Here is a 21,024-nt window from a genome sequence, read left to right as displayed (position 1 = left end):
CCGCTCTGAATGCCAAATGCAACAGCTCAGATTCAGCTGGGTGATAAAGGCTCATGTGAAGGCAATCTGAGGGAGCGACTCTAATGATGGAGTGGGTGGAAGCCGAGACCAGAGAAGAAACAGCAGATGGCTCCATTTTTTTCTCCTCTCAGACATTTGGTGAACTTTGCTCAAATGCGACACATTTCATCTGTCTGAGAATCTCAGACTGTCAAATAGCCAGCTCCCAAGGATTCACCGTGGGCTCCCTCAACTCGTAAATGTTTTAGCAGAAAGCAATCTTGCGCAGACCTAGCCACAGGTCAAACCGAACCACTTACCTTCCATAGAAGCTTTTTAAAGTCTTCATTGAAAAAAGAAATCATGTGCTCGGGGTAAAAGTGAATATAAATCTTATTCATGATATTCTAAAATCCTTCAGAAACTAAAGGAACACTCTACAAATATGTTCCTGAGATCTTAGAATCGAACCCAAAAAACCACGGAGTGTTGAAACCAATGTGAAGAATGAAAAATAGTCCCTGTGTGATTGAATTCCCATAGGTGCTGGTCTCTGTTAAGCAGCACGGGGACGCAGAGAGTGACTGCCGTGGCCCGTTCCTGCATTTTCCCAGTTTGGGACAAATGGTTATTGCAACTCCACACTGGCTCGGCTGCGACTTACAACTCTGAGCCGACACTCGATCATTGAGACAATTTAGTCCGCAGTTGTAACCATGGCAACGGCCTGTCTTTCACCCCGCTTTCATCTAAAATTGGCCGAAGCTGTCATTTCCGCTCCCTCGCTCATTCATTCCTCAATGGTGTGCAGATTGCCGATGACAAAAAAATATCTCACGAAGCCCAACACTCATTGACACCCCCAGGATGTGGCAAGTGCATCTATACCGTATGAATACAGCCTTTCCCACTTCAGCCTGTGAAATAATTTAACACCAGAAAAGCAGCCTGTGAATTATTGATGGCTGTGCTTTTTGCAGTGACCTGAATAATGGGAAGGCAAGCTTGACACATGTATCCATCGTGTTCTGTCCACTGAGTCATGCAAGCAGAGATGCCGCATATCTACCATGTTTGTTGTTGACACAAGGTCTTTTTTTTTTGTTCTATCCTTTCTCTTCTTTTGTCTCCCCCCCCCCCCCCTCCCCCTCCCCTTCACCTGATGTCCACAGGCATCGCTGTAGGCAAGAATGGACTGATATATTTTGTTGATGGCACCACAATCAGAAAGGTGGACCAGAACGGCATCATCTCCACTTTCCTTGGTTCCAACGACCTGACCTCGGCTCGCCCTCTGACCTGTGACAACAGCATGGACATCAATCAGGTGACTTGTACACCAATGTGCCAGAGAGCTGTGTGCTCACACAGAGCATGTCACAGCGCCACCCTGTGCCCCCACCTCTCTCACCTTTCAATTTGCTCATCCATGACTCATCATTGATATGCAGTTATATAACTGCATATATATATATATATATATATATATATATATATATATATATATATATATATATATATATATATATATACATATGCAGTGTAACTAATCTCTTCATGAATGCTAATCTTTTTTGGGCAACTGGTTTTCGAGTGAGAGGAAGACATACGGGGGCCTTTATTTTATTTTATTTACCTCATCGTTTATATAATCATTAACATTGCCCAAAGTCTTGACAGCAAGGTGGAAGAGCTATTTTGTATGCTGCTCCCTCTCTCTGGAACATTGTGCAATTACATTTAAAATTGCAGGACGGCAAAAAAAAAGAAGAAAAAAAAAAGGATGTCTTTCCGGGACTTTGAATCACAGCTGCAGAAAATGTATGCCCTCTCTTCTGGCTGCTATTTAGGAGAATATTACAATATGGATGTTTTAGTGTAATTAATTTACTGTTTGATAGCATCATTCTTACTTATTTTGATGGTTAGATTGCCCTTGGTTGATTTTAAAGTGCCTCTTCGGTTAGTTCCAAGGATCTTTTAAATGATTCTTATTGCCGATATTATTTATGGTTTGATAATCCCATTTCTGTTCAATTCTGATCTGATCTCCTAATGATGTTAGCTTGTGACATTGTTATTGCTGCCTCTCTTGGCCAGGACACTAAAGAAAATGTAAAAATGTAATCTCTGTGTGAAATACCTGGTTGAGCAAATTGAAAAGAGGCAGTTAACTGACGTATCTTATCCGGAGAGACATACAGTGACATTCGTGGAATAAGCTCCAGTTCCTACACCAACATTATCAGGTGTTTGGTGGAGGGGAAAAAAAAACAGATGATGATTTTTTTTGCTCTCAACTCGACAAGAGCAGAGCATTTTCTCTGAAAGTGCAGGAGGAAAATATGTGCTATAAGAGGAATATGTGATTTAGGCAGGAAATGGAGACGTGAAGTGTTTATTGAGGAGATGAGTTTTCAGGTCAGATGATATGGAGGGAAGAAACTCAGTCTGGGGGACTTGTTTTGATGTGGCTGGAGCTGAATTAGTGTTTGGTGTTCCACTAGAAACACTCAGGATTGAAGACACTCACACACCATACGTGATAATGAAGCAGCGATCGGCAGCGAGTGCGCCGCACATATAACCGTTTCTTCGGCAGCACCTGAGGACGGCTGGCTTTGTCATGCAAAATTGCCTAACTCCCTGTAAATGAGGGGACATAAAAGCAGCACCCTATCCCCACACAATAGGCGATAGCATTACAATACCACCGCACTTCCTCCAGAGAAGAGAAGTGCCGCTCCCTGCGCTCAAACATTTATACCCCTCCTCATTTCACTCCTTTAGAAATTTTGAGATCTGACTTAAGATGAATAATAAAGAAAAATAAAAAACAGAAAAAGGACTATGCTGTGAACGCATGCATATGTATGTAAATGGGTGAGTTCACAGCGTCCTTTGTATCTTGTTTCTGCAGAAAGTGAATTGTTAAGTGAATTGGCTGTGGTGAATGTAATTGCAGCAGGATCAGGTTCTCCCACCTGTTACATGTGTGCACCAGACATAGCAGTGTTTTGTAACGAAGCAATTTACATTTTAATTAGGTTTCTGATGTTCTAATGCAGATCAGCTTACAAACAAAACACTTCAAAAAGTAGATAGGAAGGACGGCAACAGTCAAAACCAAATGACCCCGACAGCAGATATCACAAATATCCTCGTGTCCTTTTGAGAGGTTAGAAAATAATAGCACCACAAATAAGAGCCGGGAGAAAAGGAAACAGTGTTTTTGGCAGCGTTAAGCCATTTTAAATGTAAACAGAAGAGAAAGCAATCTGTATTTATGTGTGGGTGAACATGAAGGGGGAAAAACATAAGAGAACGTGAGGACAAAGGACTAAGCTTGTCACGTTTTGCTAATTACCAAGTCATTTGGTTTGAGCCAATAAAAAGATGGTTTTGGCGAGACCGTATGATCCTCAGGCATCCCAGCTAGAGAATTGGCTCCGTGCGGTTTAACTAGTGGCAGCCTTACAGGCAGTGTGTTTGATTATTAATCACCCTGTGGAAATACACAATTCAGGAGAGTTTTGACAGTTTTAATGACACAGTTATGTATTTAAAGGCCAGGCCAATCATTTGTGCTGTTACAAATACGCTTTTCATTAACTGAGACATTTCTGACAAGCAGATTGTTGGCCGTAGTTAAAGCGTTGGACTGTAATATCTACTTGTTATTTTTTCCAAGATGCGGATTTTTTTACTTAATTTTGATTTCATTTGATACACTTAATTGACCACTTAATGGGTTGCTCCCCTCTCAGGCTACAGCGTCAGTTAGTAAGCATGCTCTGGGTTATTAATATTGCCACACAGGGCATAACCCCCTGGAACGTCACTTAGTTTTAAATCTCAGTAGCAGCGTGATAAAATGTAAATGTTTAGTACAGGGATAGAGGGCATAATGGAAAATTATCTTAAACGTCACAGTGGCCAGAATAATCCTTTAAATTCATGTATCAGCAGCGCTAGCACAAGAAGATAAGAGTTAATCCTGTACCCCAAAGGTATAATATGTATAATGTATTTCCCCTTCAAGCCAATTTAAATTATATATTCTAAGACAAACTAGCATCGTGTAAAGAGAGAATACCTTGCCACTAAAGTGTCACCTTTAATTCCTGCACCAGTCAATGTCTGAATGATAAACTAGATATATTGCACCTATTGAGATCGACGGACAGGAAATATATTGCCTGTAGGAGCCAAGTGAAACAGGATTTAGCTTCAAAGAGCAGGACTTTGTCAGTTGAAAGCTTACTCACTGTTCAAGTCAGCCTATTCATGACAATAATGAAGAATATTCATGCCTTTTTTATTAAGCATGTTCTTTTATAACATCACTAAATTAATTATTTTATGCTTTCTGACAATCCCACCATGCAAATTTGCTACATCGTTCACGTGCAAATAAACTTGGCTTACGCTTGAGTCACTGCTGCATTTTATTTATTCGGAAAAGGACTTTCAAAATGGATATTTACTGAGATTAATTATGGGTCATGATCACTGGGAGTAAGCTGGTATTACGGTCTATTGAAAATGTTTCATGGAAGATAATCATGTCCTGTGTTTCAGGTGATTCTGGAGTGGCCCACTGACCTAGCAGTTAGCCCCATGGACAACTCGCTGTATGTCCTGGACAACAACATTGTGCTGCGCATCACAGAGAACGGTCAAGTGAGCATCGCAGCTGGCCGACCTCTCCACTGCCCACTGGCTGGACTGGAGCGTGGTGTGGCTGGAGGGCAAAGGGCCCAGTTAACCCCGATAGAATTTGCTGTTTCCATCGCCATATCTTACCATGGGGCCATCTACATCGCGGAGACGGACGAGAGGAAGATGAGCAGAATCCGAAAGGTTTCTGTGGATGGTGAGATAACGCATTTGGCCGGGTCTCCCTCCGACTGCGATTGCAAGAACGATGCCAACTGTGACTGTTACCAGACAGGGGGCGGCTATGCCAAAGATGCGAGGCTCAACGCTCCGTCGTCTTTGGTGGCAGCTCCGGATGGAACACTCTACGTGGCAGACCTGGGCAACATCCGCATCCGGGCCATCTCTAGAAATGGACCAACTCCCAGTGCCAATACATATGAGGTGGCTTCCCCTGATGCCCAGGAGCTGTATGTGTTTGACAGCAATGGCACCCACCAGCACACTGCAAGCCTGCTCACCGGCGACTTCAAATATACGTTCAGCTACAGCACGGAGAATGACATCACAGCTGTCACTGACAGCAGTGGCAACACTCTGAGAATCCGTAGAGATCCCAACCGCACGCCGGTGCGTATCGTCGCCCCTGACAACCAGGTGATCTGGCTGAGCATGGGCACCAACGGCGGACTGAAGACACTCACAGCGCAAGGCCAGGAGCTGGTGCTTCTTACTTACCACGGTAACAACGGCCTCCTGGCTACAAAGACATCAGAGATTGGCTGGACAACTTTTTACGAGTAAGTATAATGGAGATTGGAAAGAACATTCTGTGTAAATCTTAACATTATTTGTCTTCTGTATCTGGACCAACATGGTAAAAGACCTCCAACTCTGTGCAATATGAAAAACAATTGCTCTTTGCATTTTGGCAGTTAATGGTATTATTCGGAATAATTTAACTTCTCATGGATACAGAGGCCGTATTAACAGCCGTGCAGTTGTGAGCTAGTACTGCTGAATTATCTTTGACACTAATATTTATACTCCTTGTTTCTTATTCAAACCTCATGAGGTACAAAGATCTTTAAAAGAAAGTTTGCTCCGTCTGTATTCCTGTGTGTGTGTTCATTCTTGTCTCACAGCTCAGTACAAGTTTACTCTCTAATTGGGAACCATACTTACCTGCAAACTGCTTTAGGGTGTACATTTAATTGAAAAACGAATTATAAAAGTTGCCTCAGATCTGTAAAATAGCCCAGTTCGACTATAATAACTGCTACTTTTTCTTATTATTTTTTACTTGACTTGACGGTGTGTCCAATAATGTTGTAGTTAGCAGAGGAGGAGCAACAGAAGTGTAACAATAGGAATTCGCTTTCAGACACTTTTTAAGCTAAAGTTAAACAAAATGACAAGCTCATGATTATACTTTGTTATAATTAGCCACCTGGCCTCTCTATCATAACGTCTTTTTATGTTGCTACCATGGCCTCTCAGTGATTGAATTTGCCTCTCTTGTGTAATTTGCTGTCATGTCACATTATGCCATGAATGATATCCCCACTATAACTAAAAGAAAAAAGCAAAGCATTCAGTTGAGATTTTAATGACAAATCAATCATTGCATTAATGATAAGTGTGGTTTTCTTTCTGTTATGTAAAGCTGATGGGATGTGTCATTCTCCCATATCAAATATTTGGATTGCGCCTTGGGTTGATACAGACGCCGCGTCACTTATGCTCTGGAAATTGACATGGGATGTAACAGATGTGACACTTACTCCACAAGAATAAAAGAGCTGATAATTGAATGCGCCGAGAGCAATCATATGTCAATGCTTTGCCATTTTCTCTTCTCTTTGTCAAACAGCTACGACGGTGAAGGACGGCTGATGAATGTGACGTTCCCCACCGGAATGGTGAATAACTTGTACACAGACATGTACAGCGCTTTGACGGTGGACATTGAAAGCTCCATGACGGAGGAGGAAATCAGCATCACCACGAACACCTCCACCATCCGTGCCTTCTACACTCTGGCTCAGGGTAAGGCCATGGCACTCATCTTCCCAACCTCAGGCAGCTATTTTGAAAGCAGTTATTTGTTATTGTTTCAGGGGTCGCCGGGGCAATGTTGAGTAAGCTTAAGTCGTGCATCATTATAGCTTCGAGGGTCTGACAGACGACAGTGTAAATGATTACTCTCTCTGTGTGGGTTTGGGGTGTCAGGGAGACACATCAACCTTGTATCTAAATGGTTTCTACTCTCTGCCAGACCCAGATGGTCCAGTTATTTGCTGCACATCATTCAATGTCCATTTATTCCATCTGGAAATTGCCAAATATTAAATACTATGGAGTTAAAACATAATTAATACTTAGGACTTAAAGTATAATTAAGTACAACCAATAATTACCTCAGGAGACATGAAAAGACAACGTCTGTTCCAGTGTGTAATTACTTATTCCTGTGTTCTAAGTTGCATTTTTGTTCACTTTTTGTTTGTTATCAACAGACCAATGTAGAAGCATCTATCAAGTGGGCTTTGACAACTCGCTGAGGATTACGTATGCCAACGGGATGGACACCCACTACCAGACAGAGCCCCACATCCTGGCAGGCGCTGCCAACCCAACTGTAGCCAGACGCAACATGAGCTTGCCAGGGGAGAGTGGGCAAAACTTGGTTGAGTGGCGCTTCCGCAAAGAACAAGCCAGAGGGAAAGTTATCGTGTTTGGACGCAAGCTTAGGGTATGTTTGATTTCGTTCTTCTTTTTTTTTTACTTGCTTGTGGGACATTGAGATGATCAGCTTGCCATGAATACAAAAGTGGCTGTTCCCTTTGGCTCTACCTCAGTGTTGGATGTGATATGAGTATGGCAGTGACACTATGAGGGTCAGAGATCAGTTGCACAAAATTCAGATCAAACTGTCTAAAATGTGACGGGTGTTTTTTTATGTCATTATTATAACATTGTACAAATATTTCTACAATTATTTTTTTCTGTTGAAATTTACGAGTCACCAGAACATTTAGTTCCTGATATAGAGGGTTATCAATATACCACTGTACAAAAGTCCACCTCCTCTCCTTCCTTCTTAGAATCTCACACGCAGATTTGTGATTTATGGTCTTTCATGAACTTAACTTTGGTGGTTACTTTCCCTCTCAGTCATTTTTGTCTCCTCTAAATGTAGGAGGTTGTGATTTAAGGGTACCTGAATAATCACCAGAGTGTCTCTAAGTTAAATGAGCCTCATGAGGGAGGTGTTATTAATCTCTGTGACAACTGTAGTGAAAATGACGTGAATACAGTTTAAAGAGCCATCCAGACAAGTGATATCAAGAATCAAGAATTTCTTCTTGAGACTGCACTATTGTGTAATCAATTGGTGGCACAATTTAGATGAAGTGTCATCTGTTAGTCACGTCTTACTTTCCCTCGTAGCAGCAGTAGTAGGAATGGTTGTAGGTTTTTGTCTCACGCTTTATTGAATCAAATCTTTCCCACAGGTGAACGGACGGAACATTCTTTCTGTCGATTACGATCGCACCCTGAGGACAGAGAAGATTTATGACGACCACAGGAAGTTCCTCTTAAAGATTATATACGACACAGCGGGCCACCCGGTGCTCTGGGTGCCGAGCAGTAAGCTACTGCCGGTTAATGTGAGCCGCACCAGCAGTGGGCAAATCAGTGCCCTGCAGAGAGGCCCCACCACAGAGAGACTTGAGTACGATAGCCAAGGCCGCCTGGTTTCCAGGGTGTTTGCTGATGGGAAGATATGGAGTTACACCTACCTGGAGCAGGTGAGCAAATAACATGACCCGAGGAAGCAATATGTAAGATAGACTTTATAGCGGACGAGTCGTTATTGCTACATGGTGAATAAAGACCCTGAGATGTAGCACCTGAAGGCGTCACCCTGAAGGCGCCTATTTTGCAATAATCACCGTCTCCTGCTACATAATTCTGCCTCTTACAGAGGTACTTAGCTAACACTCGAATCATTTTACACTAACAGCAGATGTGTGAGCATCAATCACAAGCTTTAGGTGTAAACATGTTCAGAGGGAGCTATACTTTAGCTTCTACCCGGCATGTAAAGTATAGTATAGTATGTCATCGGGCTGATTACCGTAGGCAGCACTGAATGGCAGTAGCCTAAGTTTTGACAGGAGTATAAAGTATACAGTGCATGTGCAATAGAAGAGTATTAAATCACTGAGTGTAAAGCTGTGGACAAACTGGAAGACTAACCATTTTATGAACTGCTGCACGTATTTTTGTATAATGTGTCCTGCCCTGTTTGTTTAGTGCTTTTCTATCACTAAGACCTGCTTAGGGACTGCATAATTAGCTTGAAGCTAACTCTGGTACAATTCTTTAAGTGGCAACATCTATGCTTAATATTGATCGAGGTCCCAGTGATTTTAAATCGGTTAGGTTTCAGCTATTTAATGTTTTTAATTAAATAGCTGAAACCTACAAAGACTATTTCCACTGTTTTTAAGTCGTAGCGCCCAGAGACCACAATTGAGATTGATTAGCTGAGAGAATGACTGACGGAGACGACACACTGGTTGATTGTAAGGCTAGAATTACATATGAAATCCTGCGAGAGCCCAGTTTTCACATTTAATAACAGTAAATGCAGTCGTTAAAGTTGAAGTTGAAGTTGTTTTGTAGACCGCATTTAAGGTTGCACTGACATGCTCAGCTATAAACACACACGGAGAGATTTCATCAGCCACTCCTGGCCCCATCCTTTCATTGCGTGACCTGGATAGCCAACGTCAACACACTGACATCAGGAACACAGAGAGCTCAGGGAGCACAGGGAACCTCTATGTCGCAACGGATGACTGGGCATGACATTTCAACGGGAAGGGTGGTAAACCTTTAGAAGACGGACCACACTCCAAACTGCATGCACTGTAAATGAATTAAAGTAGTCTCTGTGTGTCATAGGAGTTCAAAGTAAACTTGTATTATTTTGCATTCGTGTGTGTGTTGACTGCTAGACACTCATTAACAGTTGAACACACAGTATTTGAAACACACAGTCTTCCAAGCCAGCGTTCCTGCTCAATGTTTTTTGACAGAAGCTCTGTGTAGTATTTCAAATCAATATATCACTTTAAAAGATAACTTTTTTTAATTAAAGCTGTACATTCTGCATTAAAAGATATTCGACAGTGTGCAGGGCAATTGGTAGCTGCTGTCTCACAGCAGTGATTGATAATGCTACCTGGTGGATTTTTCATATACCCCATTTCTTCTTTTCTCAAAGAGTACATTTCCACTCACATTGCATGGCATTAATCATTACCTAAGGAAACACCTGCTTTTTTTACTGTCTTCCCTCTAGTCCATGGTTCTGCTGCTCCACAGTCAACGGCAGTACATATTCGACTTCGACTCTCTGGACCGGCTTTCTGCTGTCACGATGCCCAGCGTCGCCCGCTACACCATGCAGACCATCCGTTCAGTGGGCTACTACAGGAACCTTTATCACCCCCCAGAGAGCAACTCCTCAGTGGCCGTGGACTACAGCGAAGACGGCCTCCTACTGAGAGTCGCTCACCTCGGCACAGGCCGGAGGATCCTGTACAGGTACCGCCGGCAGAACAAACTGTCAGAGATCCTGTACGACAGCACGAGGGTCAGCTTCACCTACGACGAGACTGCAGGAGTGCTGAAGACCGTCAACCTGCAGAATGAAGGATTCATCTGCTCCATCCGTTATCGGCAAGTGGGTCCCCTGGTGGACCGGCAGATTTTCCGCTTCAGCGAGGACGGCATGGTCAACGCACGCTTCGACTACACCTATGACACCAGCCTGCGTGTCACCAGCGTGCAAGGCGTCATCAACGAAACACCCCTACCCATCGATCTATACCAGTTTGATGACATCTCGGGAAAGGTCGAACAGTTTGGGAAGTTTGGGGTGATCTACTATGATATCAATCAGATCATATCCACCGCAGTCATGACCTACACCAAGCACTTTGATGCACACGGACGCATCAAGGAGATCCAGTATGAGATATTCCGCTCACTCATGTACTGGATCACTTTCCAGTACGATGATGTGGGCCGAGTCATTAAGCGCGAGATCAAGATCGGCCCCTTTGCCAACACCACCAAGTACAGCTACGAGTATGACGTGGATGGCCAGCTCCAGACTGTGTACCTGAACGAGAAAGTGATGTGGCGCTATACGTATGACCTGAACGGAAATCTGCACCTGCTGAATGCAGGAAACAGTGCCAGACTTCTTCCTCTGCGCTACGACTTGAGGGACCGCATCACCCGCCTCGGAGATATCCAATACAGAATGGATGAAGATGGTTTCCTCCGTCAGCGGGGAGCAGAGATCTTTGAGTACAACTCCAAAGGACTCTTGGTGCGGGTCTACAGCAAGAGCAGCGGTTGGACTATTCAGTACCGCTACGATGGACTTGGACGCAGGGTGTCCACCAAGATAAGCTTGGGCCAACACCTGCAATACTTCTACGCAGACCTGAGCTACCCGGCCAGGATTACGCACGTATACAACCACTCCAGTTCAGAGATCACCTCACTCTACTATGACCTCCAAGGCCACCTGTTTGCGATGGAGATCAGCAGCGGGGAGGAGTTCTACATCGCCTGCGATAACACCGGCACACCTCTGGCTGTCTTCACCAGCAACGGCCTCCTGGTCAAACAGCTCCAGTACACGGCGTACGGCGAGGTCTACTTCGACTCCAACCCAGACTTCCAGCTTGTGCTCGGGTTTCACGGAGGACTTTATGAACCCCTGACCAAACTGCTAAACTTCGGGGAGCAGGATTATGACATCATGTCTGGAAGGTGGACTGTTCCGGATGTCTCCGCTTGGCAAAAAGTTGGCAAGGAGCCAGCGCCTTTTAATTTATACATGTTTAGAGACAACAATCCAATCAGCAAAGTCCAGGAAATTAGAGACTATGTTGCAGGTAAGACATATTGCTATTCATGATGATTATTAGGGCTTCAATGAGGATTGTTTTCATTCTTGAATTTTTGCCTCCGTGACTCATTTTATCTCGTATGTTCAATCTTATATCTTGTCTTACTTTTTATCCGACCATTTGCCAAAATATATTCAGTCGACTATCTTGCGTGAACAACAAAGCAGATCCTCACAGCCGAGTGGCTTGAAAATCCAATACATTTTCTCTCAATCAACTAATTGAGGGTGATTTTGTATTCATATTTATGTTACTTTATTTTTATTGGCAGTAAATAGTTTCAAGGTTTTGAAGAATTTCACTGACAGGAGTCACTTAAATGCTCAGTGTTTACGGTTCAAGAAATTGTGGTAAAATCTTTTTTTCCTAAATATACAGCATAAAAAAGTTTTTCCAACAAACATTTCAGGTACGGTCCAAAGGTATTCATGTTGTAACTTACTAAAAGCATCGTTTATTTTTCCTGCACAGATGTGAACAGCTGGCTTGTCACCTTTGGCTTTCATCTTCACAACACCATTCCTGGGTTTCCGGTCCCAAAGTTTGATTTAAGCATGCCGTCCTATGAGCTGAGGAAGAGTCAGCGCTGGGACGATCTGCCGGTTGGTCAAATTTCATGCATATTGAACACAAAATAAAGAAATCCTTTCCTCCTCCTGCCAACAGACATTATGATGATAGAGTGTAGAGGTTCAGACAGTCACCAAGAAAACATTTTTCCATTGTTTATTCTCTTACTTCAGTATTTTGAAGCTTAATACGATTGCTATGTATTACAGAGAATATCAATTTTGATTGGGCCATATTTCCATAAATGCACACATAAGCACAAATTGCAATTTCCTCTGTGTTGTTGTTTTAGTTACGAGTTGAACACATTTGAACATTGTCTCATCTAATATATTATACACATATATATTATGTCGCTTCTGTTTAAACAATCCTTTGAGGCTTCTGTGGTTTAAGGCCTTTACACAAAAAGTGTTGCTGTAAAATAGTCATGGGAGATTTACCTACTTCTGGCTTGAGAACACAGCTTGAAAAGACCATTATCTTAGACGGGGATGAAAAACGCTCTGAAGCAGAGCAGTAGCTGCTTCTAAATGGCCTGCAGAGTCAGGTTCTGCCATGTTCAAGCGTTAACGTTTCACTGCACTTTTCCTACAGTCTATCTCTGGGGTCCAGCAGGAAGTAACCAGACAAGCCCGTTCTCTGTTGTCATTCGAGCGGCTGCCAGAGGTCCACCTCAGTCGAGGTCGCAGAGGTGAAAAGTCTTGGCTGTGGTTCTCGGCGGCAATGTCTCCCATCGGAAGAGCCGTTATGTTTGCGATCTACAAGGGTAGCGTTCACACTCACACACTCAACGTGGCCAGTGAGGACTGTATCAAGGTTGCAACTATCCTCAACAACGCGTTCTATCTGGAAGAGCTTCACTTCACTATAGAGGGGCGGGACACGCACTACTTTGTCAAGCCAGGCCTTCCAGATGCCGACCTTGCCGCATTGCACCTCACCAGCGGACACAAGACTCTGGAGAATGGTGTCAATGTGACCGTTTCCCAATCCACCACAGTCATGGATAGTCGGACTCGGCGTTTCGCAGATGTGGAGATTCGTGCGGGTGCTCTGGCTCTTCACATCCGCTATGGATCCACGGTGGACGAGGAGAAAGCGCGTGTTGTCGAGCTCGCTCGTCAGCGCGCCCTTGCAGGTGCGTGGGCGAGAGAACAGCAGCGAGTGCGAGACGGCGAGGAGGGGGTCCGCCCCTGGACAGAGGGAGAGAAAAGGCAGCTTCTGAGCAGTGGAAAAGTTTTGAGCTTTGACGGCTACTATGTGCTCTCCATTGAGCAGTACCCAGAATTAGCAGACAGCGCCAATAACATTCACTTTCTTCGGCAAAGTGAAATTGGGAAAAGGTAACGATACGAGGTGCATTTTCTGCCAAAGAGACTTTGTTTTGGTAGAGACATAGAAGCGGACGGAAGGCAACTGTAATCAAGGGTTGCTGCTGTGTACCCAGAGTGTCGTGTGTTTTTGTAAAAAAGACAATAAAAAAAAAAAAGACAAAATATACAAGGGGTCAAAAGCAATGCTGTGCATTGTGACCTAGGGACTACAGAGTACATCTATAACTACACCAAGCCTTACCATGGCAATTACAGGTCAGTTCCTCTGTTGCACAAGCCTTTCTGGACTCTGGACTCTGAAGCAGAGGAAAAGGGGTGTCTTTGGGAAACAGTGAGCGAATTTCTGTGTTTTTTATGTTCTTTTGTTGTTTTAGTTTTCATCAAGGGAAAGTCCGGCTCAACAGAAAGTATTATACGGAAATGTTTACATTCTGCATAGCTGCACTTCACTAGAAGTATGGGGCTCAAGAGTTCACACTCCTACATCAAGCAGTGTCCTCAAGCAAACGTTTGTTTATAAAATCAGAGACTTCTGACGCAAGAGATATCCTCACCAAACAACCACTATGTATACCAGATTTAGCACTGTAAACATCGAAAACATGTCTTATTCTCGTTGAGATGCTTTTGAACAGAAAAGATAAACAGTTTCCATGTTTAAATACCCAATATTCATTGTGGAGAAAAAAAGGACAGTAATGGTTACGCCAAACTCTGTTGGGGTGGAAAAGGCACAGGCGTGTCTTGGATAGCACAGGGACACCATGTTTTGTAAATGATGTTTTCTGGCGTTTTTTTAAGAAACTCAATAAATGTCTGTATTAGTCATATTAACAGTAATTTATGTTGTGTTTATACATGACAAATAAAGTCCAGCTGATTTTTATTTTATTTTTTGCTTTGATTTTCCAGACGAGCGTTTGTTTAGTTTTGAAGTTACGTTCCTTCGAATGTGGCTTTGTGGGGCTTCTTCACAATGCTCTGTTTAAGTAACTAACAGAAACCTGTGCATGTAGTGACAAGTATTTACAAGTGGTGATGTATTTATGACATGCCATCAACTATTATTTCCACTAAATTGAATGTTTATTGGGCATAATGCCTTTTGACCTGGCTTCCTGTCCAATGAATATTTCATCAACACAAATATTTCATGAACCCATCTCACATAAACAAGGTTACAGTGGATCCAAATATAGATCACATCTATGTTCTCGGTAGGTATACTTCTTTTGAATGTTAAATGCACTCATGGATTAAAATGATATTGGGGTTCTCTTTTGGTGTGTTGTTTTTTGAAGAATTAGATTGGAAGTTCTGCTTTTTTTTCCAATAATCTGAACTAATCAATTGTTCCGTTTAACAGTGAATATGAGAGGAGGGAAAAGGTATTTGCTGGCGAGTTACTCAGACACTAATTTGGATATCAACGACGCTTAAAGTCTTTCCAAATAGTTAAGTATATGCATGGCCTCAGTATTCCAAAAACTATCAAAATTGCATTAATAATTAAAAGACATGTTCTGAGCTACAAAACGCCAAAGAAGAAAAATGCAGGATTAGTTTGAAGTCGGCTGCTTGAAGCTGTTCTGAACTCTTAAGTGTGTAAATTATAGCTGAAGAGATTTTGAGTGGAACAAACCTGAAATATAAACAGTTGCCTCAAACAATATACTCAGTTGTCAGCAAAACGAAAAGCAGATTTTAGGTATAAGTTTGAGAGAACATTTAATCGCTCAATATTCTTTGCTTACAGCTCGTTTCATGCTGTTGTTTTCGACCTACTGCTGCTCCCAACATCTAGCAGATTCCTTGTAAGGTTTGAGAAATGAAATATTGTTTCATGACATATAGAGCTGGACAAAGCTCCATCTCTTTGGATGTTACTCAGCTCAAAATCTGAAATACATGCCTTCAAAGTTCTCATCAGACTCCCTGAGGATATACCACCCCCCTCCATAATGAAACTTCTTCTTAAAGTTCCCCTGTGAGCCGTGTGTCTATTGTTCCTTCACACTGAAATTGCAGTGAACTTATACGAACCCCCATTTGTTTTGATATATTCATACAAAGTGTTTCAAAGCCCCCCGAAGAAATCTTCAAACACAAACTCATCTCCGCCAATAAATGAAGCATCAAATCAAATCTTTAATTCTCTTAAAAGTCCTCTGATGCTCCCTAGTGGTACATGGTGCATAGTTCAGAAAGTCATCTGGTCCTCCGAGAGTAAAGCAAGCGAATGCGATTCAAGGTGAAGATGAATTTACAGTCGTAATGGAGATGTGAGATTAGAAATGTGCATCAGCCAAAGCTGATGAGATCATTCTGAACACTCCAACGTGCCCTCCTTCCCCTGATGATATACATTTGAACATGTTTTCTTGTCAGAAAAACAGTGTTGATTTCTTTTTGCCACCTTTAGTCGACACCTGGTGGACTGTCTCTCTTTCTCTGAACAGGACCTGTTGAGAAATCACATGTGAGGTATGCAACAGACTGAACTATAACAGACCAATATTCCACAGCAAATCATGTGAAGTAGTTCTTTGCAGGATTTCATATATAATGTGAATTTAATTGTGAAAAAGCTAAACACAGGCTAACCTATTGAAAGTAAGAAACATTCATCTGACACTTAAATGACACCAAATAAAACAAACAATGAATGTTTAATTAGAAAAACAAGAAATCTGCTCTTTCTTTTCCATTTGTGAAACGAATTCATTTGGATTGAATAAACTATAAATAAATTATGGAAAGGCTTGGTACTCCAGCAGTAGAATGAATTGAGCACCTTGCACTCACAGCCTTGTAATTATTAGTGTTGTGAGGTTACAGTGATCTTTGACCATCCTGAGTACAACTGGATGTTTGGTGCCAGATGGAATAAAAGTCAGTTGTATGCCATAAAAATGACTCTAAGCTGTGACATGTGATTATATATATCATTTTAAAAAAGATTGTAAAGGTTATGTTATGTGTGACAAGGGAACTCAAGCACTGACAACTCAATGTTCAACCAGAAATGTTACACTTGACTGATTAACACATTGATTACGTTCAGGAGTAAATTCATTTTGTTAGTTTGAGAGTAGAAAATGTCCAAACGGAGATGACGGTAGCCGGATGTGGGGCTGACATTTAGCACAACTGCAGAGTCCAAGGACAACTATTACCGATGAAATGCACACGACAGCTGTGCAATGCAGGCCTAATAGGACAAGCTATAGATGGTCACCGTCACAGCATCGCTGGTCAGAGTCACAGGAACACACAGAAACAGAACTCGTGTTCTTCTATGAACATTACGTAAAGTCGACTCTCTCAAGGACCTTGCAACTACGCATCTCCAATGACGCAACTGAGGCGAATTAAATATTAACCAAATTGCAAATATTTACAGATGAGTTCAATGACACAATGAATAACTTTATGATGTTAGTTGTAATGAATAAATATATTTTAAAATCAAGTACATTTCTCTGGCATTTATAGTTTTCTACTGTACCGAACCGTGGCTCCACTGTATCGTACCGAACCCAACCGTGAATTTTGTGAACCGTTACACCCCCAATACATACACATTATGTTCTTGTTAATACGGGTCTCATGATGTTCTTTAAGCACATCAACCAAAGTCCAGAAGTTTGTCCTTTTCCCAACAACAGCTTCATGGGCCAAATAGAGGCGGGCCGGATGTGACTTCATCCTCGCGAGTGATTGGACGAGGTGAGTCTTTAAAACTCTGGATCGCGACAATTTTAGACATCAAGGAAGAAGAACACATCTTTGCTGCAACAAGTCATGAGTGGATGCCCGTACTTTGAGAAGAGTCATTTGTACGTTCAAATTAAACTAAAATAGGGCTCGAAAGGATTTTTAATCTCTTTCTCTTTTTTTCAAATTCAACTAAATGCAGCCCAACAATTCATTTCAAATAACCAAGCGGCTTCTCTCTTCGCGTTGCAGGTTATTCAAAAACAAGCCTCCCAAAACAGAGGAGGAAGAGGAGGATGCCTCCCAGGCAGGAGTTAACAAGGCCAGTAAAGGAGGAATCATCTATGGAGACTACCTGCATGTAGGAAACACCACCTATCCTTTCTTTTGTTTTAAGATAGATAAGAACTGGAACTTAGGCTTGTATTCAAATGTGTGCGTTTAAGTTAACCGCTTCATTTCTTTTCAACTCTCAGCTCGACAAAGTTCTCTCCGCCCAGGTGCTGCAGAGTGAAGTAAAGGGAAATAAGATCCATGATGAGCACCTCTTCATCATCACCCATCAAGGTAAAACTGGCTTCACAGTGTTTAGCAGCCTGTTCTTTCTACTCGTCTCAGAGAAATGAAATAGTTGTTTTCATCTTGTGTTTAGTTGTTTTTGCAGTTTCACTTGTGTTGAAATAACTAAAATAATCATAAATTTGGTTAAAATTGTATCTTTAAAATGTACACCACTGAATACAAGAGAGTAACTTGCTCAACTTGGCATGTTTTACAGTGTAATTGACCCATTTACCTTGTGAAGTTATACTAAAATGTTCATGATGCTTCAAATCTTTTTGTCTTTTATTTCAGCCTATGAACTGTGGTTCAAACAGATTTTGTTTGAACTTGATTCAGTGCGAAATATCTTCATCAGTGAACATGTAAGTCTCATTTCTCGGGTGAAAGAATGGTACAGACGTGATGTGATGGTGTTTTTATTATTCTTGTTAATGACGACAGAAGGTAAAATGGCACGGATCAAATCCAGACAAATAGATTTTCCAGTTTTTAAAGTACCATCAGTTAGATGATTCTGAACATTCCGTTCCACTAAAATCTAAGATCTTTTAATTAAATGTGAACCGTCGGTGTTGAAGATTAAACACCTGCTCAAAATATGAAATCACAAAGTAGAGCTCAGAAATAGCACAAAATCCTCAAGAGGACGTTATGAACGTTAACGTTAAAATCAAGAAATGTTCTGTATCGCTCGGGTGATGTTCTACATCTAAATTAAGAGTTTTAAATATAGACTTTTTTTCCCTAAAGAGTGACACATTAGGTTGATGAAATATTGATGTAAAATATCAAACCTCAAACTAGTTTTTCTGTTTGAGGAGATGTGCTTTTTGCCATGATTGCTAATTATTTCCTTCGACATCCTGATGTTCCTTCAGGTCCGAGACGAACGCAATATGCTCAAAATCAACAACCGCATCCACAGGATCGTGAGGATATTCAGACTGCTGGTCGAACAGTTCATGGTTTTGGAGACAATGACAGCCTTGGACTTCTTTGACTTCAGGTAAGCTCATCAATATCGTCTGGTCCTTCTTCGGCTCTCACACTTTGAGAAGATGCACTCCTTCATGATAGTGCGCTGTGTGTTGTGTGCATGTACGCTTACTTGTGTGTGTGTGTGTGTGTTTGTATGTAGAGAGTACTTGGCTACAGCCTCCGGATTCCAAAGCCTTCAATTTCGGATTTTGGAGACCAAAATCGGGGTCCCAGACAACCTGAGGGTTCCGTACAACCGACGCCATTACAGGGACAGCTTCAAGGGTCAGGACAGGGAGACGCTGCTCGCCACTGAACAGGAACCAACACTCCTAAAACTAGTCGAGGTACATCCTACAACCACAAAACACATCCACATGGTCATCAGCTTTTAAACTTCACCAAGTGAATTGAAGAAGGCATCGTGATATTTTTCTGTACCCGCTTTCTTCAACATTCTGTGTGCTGTATCTTGCTCTGGATAAGCCCATGTGCTTCTCACCAGGGTACAGAGGTGATAAAACCCTTGTCTGTTTGTCACAGGAGTGGCTGGAGAGAACTCCTGGCTTGGAGACGGATGGATTCAATTTCTGGGAAAGGCTGGAAATCAATATATTTAAGGGGCTGAATCAGGAGAAGGGGGAAATCGAGGTGAGAGATGACTCCAGCTTCCAGAACAAACTTTCAGTCTCTGTCAGATGACTGACGGTGATATTTTTTGATTGTTTTTCTTAAAGAAAATGGCAGATTCTGCGGACAAGGAAGAAGCGATGGCTGAGCTGGTCAAACAGAAAGAGGTGTTCACTTCTCTGTTTGATGAAAAGTGCCATGACCATCTCTTCAGCAAAGGTGAGAGCTTTTTAATGTGTTCGTTCACATAGGTTTGGTCTCGATTTGACACAAAATTGTATCATTTCGTGAATTAGGCTCAAAACCACACAAAGAGAATTTGTTTTGCTTACAAAGTAATACTCTTTAAATCTTGCTGACAAGGCGAGAGGCGGCTCTCTTACAAGGCTCTCCAAGGCGCCCTGATGATCAACTTCTACAGGTTTGTGCTTTTTACGACACTCCTTCACCTTTTATTACGTCGTGACGCAACTTCACGAGACTCGTCAAGGCCACACAAGAGTCAGTGTCATGTGACTGTCACTGTAATCGCTCTCATTTTACAACTTCTATGAACACCACCCAGAAGCATTTTCACACTCCACTAATACACAAACACTAAAATCTTCTTTTACCTTTCAGGGAGGAGCCGAGGTTCCAGGTCCCTTTCCAGTTGCTCACCTCCCTCATGGACATCGACACACACATGACAAAATGGCGATGTAAGCTTCTGCAGCATCCCTGTCAGTCACTGCATGTGCTCACCAGTCAAGAAGAACAGAACACAAGCACTAACATGGGAGTTGACAGAGCTAAAGTTAGGTCAGGGCCTCAGAGGCAGAAGAATCTTACAACATCCTCTTCCAACAACCTATTCCCATGAAACAACATTTCTATTTCCCCCATGTCTCACTTACGTCGAAACAATTTACAGTTCAAATGAAACACGCAGAGCCAAAGCAACTCTCATACAACAGAGGGTATTTCTGTCTTCTGTTTTAGACAATCACGTATGCATGGTGCATCGTATGATTGGCAGCAAAGCCGGCACAGGAGGCTCATCCGGCTACCACTACCTGAGATCCACTGTCAGGTGTTGTATGCTCTAAACTTTAACCTACTGATGAAACACTTTGCACTGCAGGTATCTGAAACACTTCAGAGTTCATTTAGATAAGGACAGGACACTTCTACTCTGTGCTTATCGAAATGAACTTGTCACATGGTGACTTTCCTCCTGACATGCACAAACTATACTTCCAAGTTCATTTAGAAGGAGCGACGACAAGTTCCTTATTCGCTGTGCATTACATTTTGGCAGCAGTTTGATTTCGCTTTTGTCCTTCACACAGTACAATTTGTAACAGATGCGCAATTATATCGGGAGAGTGCATGAGTTAAGTATTTAATAAATGACTTTCTTTCCCTTTAGTGACCGCTACAAAGTGTTTGTGGATCTGTTCAATATGGCAACGTTCCTGGTGCCTCGCCACTGGGTCCCCAAGCTAAATCACAACATTCACAAGTTCCTCTACATGGCCGAGTGTAATGACAGCTCCTACTTCAGCAGCGAAGACTCGGACTAG

The 21,024-nt window shown here is 42.2% G+C and overlaps 2 protein-coding genes across 2 annotated transcripts in view; both read left to right on the top strand.

Annotated features, from left to right (window-relative positions):
- The window catches only part of LOC306777915 (teneurin-3), a gene marked incomplete at its 5' end in the record, with an annotated part of 122,827 nt that extends 108,042 nt beyond the window's left edge, over window positions 1-14,785 (top strand). The window contains 8 exons of the mRNA XM_079269220.1: window positions 1,173-1,327; window positions 4,582-5,459; window positions 6,533-6,708; window positions 7,179-7,414; window positions 8,178-8,474; window positions 10,037-11,648; window positions 12,135-12,265; window positions 12,831-14,785. Coding sequence (XP_079125346.1) covers window positions 1,173-1,327; window positions 4,582-5,459; window positions 6,533-6,708; window positions 7,179-7,414; window positions 8,178-8,474; window positions 10,037-11,648; window positions 12,135-12,265; window positions 12,831-13,583 — 4,238 coding nt within the window. The 3' untranslated portion in view covers window positions 13,584-14,785. The remainder of the gene's footprint in view (window positions 1-1,172; window positions 1,328-4,581; window positions 5,460-6,532; window positions 6,709-7,178; window positions 7,415-8,177; window positions 8,475-10,036; window positions 11,649-12,134; window positions 12,266-12,830) is intronic.
- Window positions 14,786-17,374: 2,589 nt separating this feature from the next.
- On the top strand, window positions 17,375-21,024 carry tdo2a (tryptophan 2,3-dioxygenase a; the record flags this gene model as incomplete). The annotated part of the gene is made up of 12 exons (XM_079268649.1): window positions 17,375-17,409; window positions 17,540-17,648; window positions 17,764-17,854; window positions 18,143-18,213; window positions 18,730-18,857; window positions 18,990-19,176; window positions 19,373-19,480; window positions 19,567-19,678; window positions 19,823-19,880; window positions 20,081-20,160; window positions 20,441-20,531; window positions 20,871-21,024. 12 exons carry the CDS (start codon window positions 17,375-17,377, stop codon window positions 21,022-21,024), a joined length of 1,224 nt encoding a protein of 407 aa, XP_079124775.1.

Source organism: Melanostigma gelatinosum (assembly GCF_949748355.1).
Source record: "Melanostigma gelatinosum genome assembly, chromosome: 5".
NCBI lineage: Eukaryota > Metazoa > Chordata > Actinopteri > Perciformes > Zoarcidae > Melanostigma > Melanostigma gelatinosum.
Note: the sequence above shows the minus strand (reverse complement) of the source record. Positions and strands in the feature narration are given on the sequence as shown.